Below are 11,192 nucleotides of genomic sequence, written 5' to 3'. Positions count from 1 at the left end.
TTCTCTGTATCTCGCTCGCTGTACCTTTCTCTCTCTCTGTCTTCCTTTTTCTCTATCTGGCTGTCTCTCCCTCTCCCGCTCTCTCTATTTATATATAGAGAGAGGGAGAGAGGGCATATCCATCTGTATCTTTCTCTCCGTCTCTCTCTCTCCCTCTATCTCTGTCCGAGGCCACGGGCCTCCTCTCCCTGCCGTTTGAGGAGGTTGTATCTGAGAAAAGGGGCGCTGTGGGGTTCTCGGCCGGTGGACTGACGGAGATCTGACAACACGCCGCCGATCTTCGCCTCACCGTCCTGACTATGTTTCGGGGACTCCCACCTGCGCGGACCCCTGTCTACAGCCTGAATGTATAATCCAGCAAGGGATGTTTAAGAAACGTGAGGTGACCAGGTTGAAGATGGACACCGACTTAGAGATGAGAAGCGGGAGGGCGAAGAGGCGGAACGGGGTGGGGGACCGTCCCACCTCGCGCGGACGTTGGTGTGGAATATGCCTGGCTGGAGGAAGCCGCAGGTTGACGGTGAGGAGCCGGAGTCGGCGCAGAGCCTCCCCTTCGCCGCCAAGTCCAGCCTGTGTGTCCATTACGGCCCCCGACCGACCCAAGTAGTGGGTCTGAAACTGGGCCGGAACTCCCTGAAGGCTGTGCGGAAAGATACCGTACTCCAGGAGTGATCCCACAAAGAGACGACGATGTGGTCGATTAAAACAAAACTTTATTAACACAGCATGAAAATAACTTTAACATCACATAAGACAATATCATATAATTACCCATTAATCAATGCAGTGACACAATACCCCATTAACTTATCTTTACTCCCAGACAAACACCAAGAAAAAAAAAACAGTCTCAGCTCTTGGAGAAAATATGTGGAGTCCATTCTACCCTTTGCGCCTGCTCCGATCTTAATTCTGATCTTGGCTGATCATCGAACTCAGTCACCCGTAGGGCAGCCTGGTGGCGCAGTGGTTAGCCCTGCTGCCTCAGGGTGCCGAGGTTCCAGGTTCAATCCCGGCTCTGGGTCACTGTCTGTGTGGCATTTGTACATTCACCCCTTGTTTGCGTGGGTTTCGCCCCCAAAACCCAAAAATGAGGAGAGTAGGTGGATTCGCCACACTAAAGTACCCCTTAATTGGGAAAAAAATGAATTGGGCATTCCACGTTTTAAAAAAACTCAGTCACCTGCTCCCCACCCCCTCAGATTCTGTTGCACCAAGAGTGAAATCGAACCGCTTCTCGAAAACATACACTGTTTTGGTCTCAATTGCTTTCTGTGGGAGCGAACTCCACAGACCAACCAATATTTCAATGATGAAATATCTCATCATCTCTGCCCTAAACGGTCTACCCCGTATCCTCAAACCGCGACCCCCCTGGTATGGAAACTCCCACCATCGGGATCGTCCGTCCTGCATCTACCCTGTCGGGTCCTGTTGTAAATTCGTAGATTTCTATACGATCCTCCAACATTCTACTGAACTCCTGACACTACAATGCTAATTGACTCCATCTCTCCACCAACGTCAGTCCCGCTATCCAATGAATTTGTCTGGTAAACTTTCGCTGCTCTCACTCTGGAGCAAGAACAAAGTTCCTCACATAAGGATGCTAAAAATCTTCCAGTCGTGGCCTCACCAAGTCAAAGGAGGAGGGGGATGAATGGCCTCCACCTGTTGATGTGTAACAGGCTGGAGGAGAGGGGCTGAATGATCTTGTCCTGTTCCTAGGAAACAGGCTCTTGAATTGGATGGAGGGAGTGAGGTGGGAACGTCTGCTCAAAGAAACTTCCTATTGCCTCCCCGGGCGGGTGAAAAGGTTAGCTCCCTTGCGGAGGACCCCCCAGTAGGCGTCCTTGAACTGTCGATTCATTATGGCGTAGAGAATGGGGTTGATGCAGCTATTCAGCCACGTGAAATTGCCAGCCACCATGTGGACGAGTACGGGGGCCCGCTTCTTCCCGTCCACCACATGCAGAAAGCAGAAGGGGAAGTAGCAGGTCACGTAGACGAGGAACATTGCGAAGCACATGCGGGTCACCTTCCGGAACTCGGCGCTGCTGCTCCTCTTGGCTTGGCAGCTGAAGGACCCGCTCTCCCCGCCCTGGAAGACCACTTCGGTGCCAGGGGCTGCGGTCTCAACGCTCGTGGCATCAGTCGACCTTGTGGGCGCCTCCCCGGACAGGGAGTTGGCGCTGGGGCCGTCGGCGATCCCGCTGTCCGCAGTGGAGACCCCATCCGCCATTGGCTTCCTCCCGCGACCATCGCCCTCCAGCCGGTACCCGTCCAGTGCCTGGGCCGCCGCCTTCACCTTGCGATGGATGAGGAAGTAAAAGATCCCGATGCAGCTGAGCCCAAGGCCGAACATGAAGAACATGAGGATGGTGGTGTAAGGCCTCCCCCGCTCCCGGTGGAAGCTGCACGTGCAGACTGGCGGCAGGAAGACATAGATATTCCAGAGAGGCCCGAAAAGCGCCAGGCCCAACAACCAGGGCAGGGCCACGAAGAAGGGCATCATGTGGCGGGAGAAGACCCGGTCGAACCTCCGGGTGTCCGAGATGAGGACGTAGCGGCTCATGGCGATAAGGATCAGGCTGAAGATGGAGACGGAGTTGGCCAGAAAGAGGAATAGGCCGAAGACACGGCACATGCCCTCGCCCTGCCGCCAGGCGAAGTGGATGAAGGTGTCGGTCGTTACCGGCTGGAGGAAGGCGCAGTAGATGAGGTCGGCCACCGTCAGGTTGAGGATGAGCACGTTGAGGCGGGTGCGGATCTTCTTGTCCGTGGCGAAGGCCAGCACGGTCATGACGTTGCCCACGGTCCCCACGGCCGTCACCAGGATCCCCAGCAGGGCGCCAAAGTAGCGGTAGTTGACGACAGCCGGGTGGCAGGTCACGTTGCTGAAGGAGGAGTTGGGATCCATCGAGCTCCCCTTGTGAGAAAGGCCGCAATCGAAGACCACAATTGAAAATCACAATCGAAAACGACACTTGAAGACCACAACCGAACCGAAGAGGGAAGGAGCGTCTTGAGATTGGGGACGAGCAGCGATGGTGTCTCGACCCGGTGAGTGCAGTTGTTGTGGCGACTGCACACCCTCTGATCGGCACTCGCTCGGAGCCTCTTTATAGAGCAGTGCGGCTGCGGGAGAGTTTGCACAAACGGTTCCTCTGACGCCCGCTTTGTTCCAGAGCTGCTTCTCTTTTCTGAGGCCTCCTCTCCAAATCACCCAGAGAGGGAGAGGGAGAGAGAGGGAGAGGGAGACGGAAATTCCACTGCCAACAATTTGGCAATACTTGGAACGATTCCGCTAAACGCTCAGGAGACTTGCAGTCATATCCGAAACTCCGAGGACATTCGGGTGAGATCAAAAAGGGGACGGACCCAACAGACGTCATCCAAACCACAGCCCAGTTGGAAAGGGTCAACGCAGGGAATGTGCTTACTCTGAAGTGGCAGATAGACCAGAACTAGGGGGGCGGGGGGGGCGGGGCGGGGGGGGGGGGGGGTCAGTATCAGATGGTCGCTAGAAAATTAACTCGGATTGGGGGATGGTAGGGGCTGCTGGAATTCAGGAGATACCGCTTTATTCAATGAATATATTATGGAGGATAACGGCCTCTGTGTATATCATAGAAAAAGTAGTCTCTGCGGATATTAAAGTGAATAATAGACGCAATGTATATAACAGAATCTGTGTACATAATAGAGAATAACAGTCCCTGTGAATATCATGGAGAATAACAGCCCCGTGAATATTACAGATAACAGTCCCCGAGGCTATCAGTCACTGTGTATATTATAGTGAATAACAGCCCATGTGTATATTATAGAGAATAACAGCCCCTGTGTATATTATAGAGAATAACAGCTCCTGTGTATATTATAGAGAATAACAGTCCCCGTTTATATTATGGAGAATAACGCTGCCTGTTTATATTATAGAGAAAACAGTCCCGGTGTAGATTATAGATAATAACAGTCCCTGTGCATATTATAGATAATAACAGTCCCTTCGTATGTTGGAGAGAACAAGCGTCCCTCTGAATATTTCAGTGAATATGCTTTTATGTTGGTAAGATTATTGCCAAAGGGTTTAAAACATTTTGTCTTGTCTTTTGGTTCACCGAGGGGTCATTTTTCTTTGAGTAGTTCAACGTCGGTCAGTGACGCTGCAACAGCTTCCAGTCTGCATGTACCAGCCCCGCCCGCTATGCCTACAGGGCCCCCGATTTCAACAGACTGTTCCCCGGCAGTGGTCACGAGAGCATCTGGGCCCCCGAGCCTCCGTCACGAGACCGCTGAATCATTCGCTCCAGCTCGTCAGGTTTCCTGCAGGGGCTGCAGTTGTGAAATAAATGTCAGCATGTTTCCTGCTCAAGAAAAACCGCTGCTGGTGACCCAAGGCATCCTTTCCTCATCGCAATCTGCACAGTATTACGCCATTGGTTATAGGCAACTCCAGTTTCTCCCAATCATTCTATGTGCGTAGAACAAATAACAAAGGAAAGTACAGCACAGGAACAGGCACATCGGCCATACAAGACTGTACTGTCCCCGTATAACCGCATATAGCGTCTACACTTCCGGGTTCACTTTCCCTCCATTCTCATCCTGTTCATGTGTTTGTCACTCCAAAACGTCACTCTTGTTGCTTCGTCCACAACCTCATGCGGCATCGCGTTCCAGGCTCCCACGACCCTCTGTTTAAAAAAGCTCCATCGCACATCACCACTAATCATGGCCCATCGCACCTAAAACCTACAAATTTAACCTTCTACTCTGGGAAAAGGCTTCTGACTATCTAGTCTGCCTGTGAAATCTCCTTCCCCTGTCTCTCCCCTCCCTCTCCTCTCTCCATTCTCTCCATCTCCCCTCGCGCTTCGCTCTTTCTCCAATCCCTCTCCGGTCTGTCTCGCCTCTTTCTCTCCCCTATCTGCGTTCTCTCTCCTTGCATGTCTCCCGACTCTCCCCTCTCTCTCCCCGCTCTCCTGCTTTCTCCTCTCTGTAGGCGACTGCAGAAAATACGGAGGCATGTGATTTAGGGTTATTTCGCAGTTTGGATCAGAAATTGGCTAGCTGAAGAAGACAAATGGTGGTGGTTGATGGGAAATGTTCAGACTGGAGTCCAGTTACCAGTGGTGTACCAGAAGGATCTGTTTTGGGGCCACTGCTGTTTGTCATTTTTATAAATGATCTGGAGGAGGGCGTAGAAGGATGGATGAGTACATTTGCAGATGACACTAAAGTCGGTGGAGTTGTGGACAGTGCGGAAGGATGTTACAAGTTACAGAGGGACATAGACAAGCTGCAGCGCTGGGCTGAGAGGTGTCAAATGGAGTTTAATACAGAAAAGTGTGTGGTGATTCATTTTAGAAGGAATAACAGGAAGACTGAGTACTGGGCTAACGGTAAGATTCTTGGCAGTGTGGATGAGCAGAGAGATCTCGGTGTCCATATGCATAGATCCCTGAAAGTTGCCACCCAGTTTGAGAGGGTTGTTCAGAGGGCGTACGGTGTGTTAGCTTTTATTGGTAGAGGGATTGAGTTTAGGAGCCATGAGGTCATGTTGCATCACACAACACTCTGATGCGGCCGCAGTTGGAGTATTGCGTGCAATTCTGGTCGCCGCATTATAGGAAGGATGTGGAAGCATTGGAAAGTGTGCAGACGAGATTTACCAGAATGTTGCCTGGTATGGAGGGAAGATCTTATGAGGAAAGGCTGAGGGAGTTGAGGCTGATTTCGTTAGAGAGAAGAAGGTTAAGAGGTGACTTAATTGAGGCATACAAAAAATCATGAACATTGACAATAACAGGATGAAATTGGCTGAGATAATGAACAGTAAAATCATAGATTTCCTTCGACTCTCCATCTCTGGGTCTCTGGGACTGTCCCGACTGCTGTGATCCCGCAATATCCTGCGGGCCCTGCTGCTCACGACAATGTGTCTGACGGTGCAAACATTGAGCAACATAATCAGGGCAAATGGAACACCCGGGGTTAGAATGTTGTGGAGGAACTCGAATGTTGTCCAGACCCGAGAGTCATAAATATCCGTTGTGACAGAACAAAACCACAGTTCAATAAACAGCCAATACCGTCCGCTGAACATAAAGTACCAGACAATAGAGTCCGTGTGGAAGGGAGTTTCTCAAAATGGAGAACTGTGACCAATGATGTTCCACAGGGATCCGTGCTGGGACCACTGTTGTTTGTGATATACATAAATGATCTGGAGGGAGGTATAAGTGGTCTGATTAGCAAGTTTGCAGATGACACTAAGATTGGTGGCATCGCAGATAGTGAATGGGACTGTCAGAGAATACAGCAGAATACATTGGAGAGTTGGGCAGAGAAATGGCAGATAGAGTTCAACCCGGGAAAATGCGAGGTGATGCATTTTGGTAGTTCCAATTCAAGAGCGAACTGTACGGTAAATGAAAAAGCCCTGGGGAAAATTGATGTACAGAGAGATCTGGGTGTTCAGGTCCATTGTACACTGAAGGTGGCTGCGCTGGTCGATAGAGTGGTCAAGAAGGCATACGGCATGCTTTCCTTCATCGGAAGGGGTATTGAGTACAAGAGTTGGCAGGTCATGTTACAGTTGTATAAGACTGGTTGTGCCACATTTGGAATACTGCATACAATTATGGTCGCCACAATACCAAAACGATGTGGATGCTTTGGAGAAGGTGCACATGTGGTTCACCAGGGTATTACCTGGCATGGGGAGCGCTATCTATGAAGAGAGGTTGAGTAGATTAGGATTATTGTCATTAGAAAGACGGAGGTTGAGGGGTGACCTCAATGAGGTCTGCAAAATCATGAGAGGTATAGACAGGGTGGATTCATGAATGGGAAGGGAGCAGAGGGATACAGATCCTTAGAAGATAGGCGATAGTATTAAATAGGGGATCTGAATCGGCGCAGGCTTGGAGGGTCGAAGGGCGTGTTTCTGTGCTGTAAGTTTTCTTTGCTCTTTGTTCTTCTTTGTTCTTCAAACAGCTCCGCTCAATCACTGTTCCCAGAACCACAGCCGCAGTTTTATCGCTGCCATATTTACTTTTCAGCTCCGGCCAACAAATGAAGAAAGAACAATGAAAATTACAGCACTGGAACAGGCCCTTCGGCCCTCCCAACCTGCGCCGATCCAGATCATTTATCTGAAACTGTCTTCAATTTTCCAAGTATCAACTTACCTGTGTTCCCCGCCTGTTCATATATATCTTTCGATGCATCTTAAAATAATTCTATCGTGCCCTCTTCTACTACCTCCGCTGACAAAGCGTTCCAGGCACCCACCACCCTCTACGTAAAAAACTTTCCACGCACATCTCCCTTAAACATTCCCACTCTCACCTTGAAATCGTGACCCCTTGTAATTACCACCCCCACTCTTCGAAAAAGCTTGTTGCTACCCACCCTGTCCATACCTCTCTTAATTTTGTAGACTTCAATCAGATCCTCACTCAATCTTTCAAAAAGGTGTTAACAAGGGTTGAAGGTGAGCACATTACTCTTAGAGTAAAGGGTAAGCCTCGTAGACGGAGCAAACCCTGGACTTGGGATTTCGAGGCCATGGCCAAGAGGAAGAAAGAGGCATATGGCATGCAAAGACAGCTGGGATCAAATGGATCCTTGAAGAGTGTATGGCTTTTCGGAGTAGAGTTAAGAGAGAAATCAGGAGGGCCAAAAGGGGGCAGGAGATTATATTGGCAGATAAGGGATTGAAAAGGTCCTAAATGAATATTTCTCGTCTGTATTTACTGTTGAGAAAGGCGCAAATGTTAGGGAAATTGGAGAAATATAAAGTGATGTCTTGAGGAGTGTACATATTACAGAGAAAGATGTGCTGGAGGTATTAACGCGCATCAAGATAGATGAATCCCCGGGCCTGATGAAATGTCTCCCAGGACGTTTTGGGAGGCTAGGGAGGAAATTGACGGCCTCCTAGCTGAGATATTTCAATCATCGACAGAAAGAGGAGAGGTGCCTGAAGATTGGAGGGTAGCAAATGTTGTGCCCTTGTTTAAGAAGTGCTCTATGGATAAGCCTGGGAACTACAGACCGTTTAGCCTTACTTCTGGAGTGGCTAAATTCTTAGAAAGTATTCTAAGGTACAGGATCTTCAGGCATTTCGACAGCCAAGGGCGAATTAAGGAAAGCCAGCATGGATTTGTAAGGGGAAAGTCATGTCTCACCAAATTGATTGATTTTTTTGAAAGGATAACCACGAAAGTCGGTGAGGGTAGTGCAGTCGACGTTGTCTACAGGGATTGAGCAAGGCCTTTTGACAACGTACCGCATGGTAGGCGTTAAATCTCATGGAATCCAGGGTGAGGTAGCCAATTGGATACAAAATTGGCTGGGCGACCAAAGCCAACGGGTGGTTGTGGAGAATTGTTTTTCAAGCTGGAGGTCTGTGATCAGCGGTGTACCTCAGGGATCGGTGCTGGGTTCACTTTTATTTGTTATATATATTAATAAATTAGATGAGAATTTTCGAGGCATGGTTAGTAAGTTTGAAGATGACACGAAGATTGGTGGCATAGTAGATAGTGAAGAAGGTTACCTAAGATTGCAACAAAATATTGAACAATTCGGCCAGTGGACAGATGAATAGCAGATGGAGGTTAATTTGGATAACTATGAGGTGATACATTTTGGGAGATCAAATCAGGGCAGGTTCTACACTGTTAATGGTAGGGAGTTGGGGAGAGTTACAGAACAAAGAGATCTAGGGGTACAGTTTCATTACTCCTTGAACGTAGAATCGTAGGTAGACAGGGTGGGGACGAAGGCATTCCGCATGATAGGTATTATTTGTCAGAATAGTGAATACAGGAGTTGGGACGTATTGTTGACGTTGTACAATACATTAGTAAGACCACGCATGGAATACTGTGCTAAGTTCCGGTCACTCTATTTTAGGAAGGATATTGGAAAACTAGAGTGCAGAAGAGATTTACGAGTATGCTACAAGGAGTTGATGGTCTGAGCTATAAGGTGAGGCTGGATAGACTGGGACCTTTTTCCTGGAGCGTCGGAGGCTAAGGTGTAATCTGAAAGAGGTTTGAAAAATACTGAGGGACACAGAAAAGGTAGATAGTCAACATCTTTTCCCAAAGGTAGAAGAGTTAGAACTAAAGGGCATACATTTTAGGTGCTATGGGAGAGATACAAACGTGACCAGAGGGGACATTTCTTCACAGAGAGCGTGGTGAGCATCTGGAATGAGCTGCCAGAGGCAGTGGTCGAGACGGGTCCAATTTTTTGCTTTAAAAAACAGTTCGACAGTTACATGGGCAGGATGGGTATAGAGGGATATGGGCTAAATGCTGGCAAGTGGGGCTAGCTTGGTGATAGAAGCTGGGCGGCAGGGACCAGCTGTGCCAAATGGCCTGTTTCCATGCTGTAAACATCTATGACTCTATGACTGTGGTGAATGTTGTTCCTCCTGTCGAGTACAAGGGTCCTTATCCTCATTCCCTTTCCAGGTTGTGGTGACTGAACTGATTTCTCCCTGAACTCTTTTCAATACGACGCTCTGAACTGACGACGTAGTGATTACAGGGACACCTGAAGTGGAGCACTTTGTAAATCTTGAAAACATCGTAAAGTGATTCAAGAAATCCAGAGTAACTAAAAAGTGAGAACTGTCCGTTCAAAGCTCAGGATGTGATATGCTCAGCATTCAGAGGAGACAGCAAAGGGCTAAATGCATTGGAGGCGAAGATCCAACTGAGTAAAGATGCACCTGCCCATCCAGGTACATGTCAGAATTGAAATCCTTTTTAGGAATGGTGAACTATCACAGACGATGTCTTCCTAATCCTAATCTTTCCACATTATTGTCAGCCTTACAGCCTTACAACAGAGCACTCAAGAAGCACCAGAGGTGGTATTGGAAAATCAATCGGAAAGAAGCGTTTGAACAGGTAAAAGGAGCTCGACAGTCATCCAGTTTTTTGTTCCAGTTTGACCCACCAAAGAGATACTCCTCACCAGTGAAGTGTCCCCTTTTGAACGAGGGGCGGTTTGGTCCATAAGGTGGAAGTTGCTGCAGAAAGTCTATTACCGATGTCTCGAGGACTTTGACCAATGCTGAACAAGCTTATTCCAGCGACTGATTTAGGTATTTGGAGTTTAAATGTTGCACCAAAACGTGACTTCCCAGTTGTTACTGACCACACGTCCATGTTTGAGTTATTTCGGGAGAACAAGGCCATTCCACCTATCGCTTCAGTCAATGCCTTATGCTAGGCTCCAGCGTTACCGCCTACGAGTACATGCTTCAAAGTAGGCCGGACATCCACATTTCAAATGTGGACGCTTTGAACCGTCTTCCTATAACTCAGCGAATACCGCCCGACTGGTGCAACATGGGGCTGTTGTTGCTTTGCACGTCCTTGTCGCGTTGTCAGTGTTTAAACTTTGGACACAAAACGACCATTTGTAATCTCGAGTCAAGAACAAGGTCCTTCATGGCTGGCAATACGTTGATAGATCTGATAACTGTGACCCTTTCAGACATGAAAATATACGTTACGTAGTGAACACGGTGTGCTATTGTCGGGAGCCCAGGTGGTTGTTGCCAATTCCACTGGAAAGCTATTTTTACAGAAACTACACTGTGCTCATCCTGGGATGACACAAATGAAGATGTTCACACGCAATTCCGTCGCCTGAGATGGACATTGAATCTGACCAAACAGTGTGTTCAGTGTCAAATGCTGCAACACCAGACCCCTCCCACCCAGGCATTGCTTTCTTTCAAACTCTTCCATCAGGCAGAAGGTACAGAATTCCGAAGACTCGCACATCCAGACATAGGAGCAGATTCTTCCCCACAGCTACGAGACTCCTGAATGGCTCTCCCTTGGACTGATTAGTCCCCTGTAAGAACACAATTCGCAATGCCCTGTGGTGCTATTGCTCATGTATTCGCTTTGTTTGGTACGTTGTTCCACACTGGAGCCAATCACTGTTTGTCGATGAACATGTGTCAATGTTCTCTGTTGATTATTCTTTTATCTACTATGTACGTACTGTGTACGTTCCCTCGGCCGCGGAAAAATACTTTTCACTGCACTTCCGTACACGTGACTCTAAATCAAGTCAAATCAAATCAAACACTTGCTGTCTGCGGCACCCACGTAGCCTTGCGAAAGGTCAGGTCGTTCTGTGGTGAG

General features: G+C 48.5%; 1 protein-coding gene across 1 annotated transcript; it reads right to left on the bottom strand.

Moving 5' to 3' along the window:
- Positions 1 to 732: 732 nt before the first annotated feature.
- Positions 733 to 3,003, bottom strand: LOC140399781 (G-protein coupled receptor 84-like). The gene has a single exon (XM_072489265.1). It carries the CDS (start codon positions 2,918 to 2,920, stop codon positions 1,790 to 1,792), a length of 1,131 nt encoding a protein of 376 aa, XP_072345366.1. The 5' UTR covers positions 2,921 to 3,003; the 3' UTR covers positions 733 to 1,789.
- Between the last annotated feature and the right edge of the window lie 8,189 nt (positions 3,004 to 11,192).

Source organism: Scyliorhinus torazame, chromosome 23 (genome assembly GCF_047496885.1).
Source record: "Scyliorhinus torazame isolate Kashiwa2021f chromosome 23, sScyTor2.1, whole genome shotgun sequence".
Lineage (NCBI taxonomy): Eukaryota > Metazoa > Chordata > Chondrichthyes > Carcharhiniformes > Scyliorhinidae > Scyliorhinus > Scyliorhinus torazame.
Note: the sequence above shows the minus strand (reverse complement) of the source record. Positions and strands in the feature narration are given on the sequence as shown.

Coding starts and splice junctions, on each gene's coding strand:
- LOC140399781 (XM_072489265.1), bottom strand. CDS start 2,920: ATGGATCCCAACTCCTCCTTCAGCAACGTGACCTGCCACCCGGCTGTC.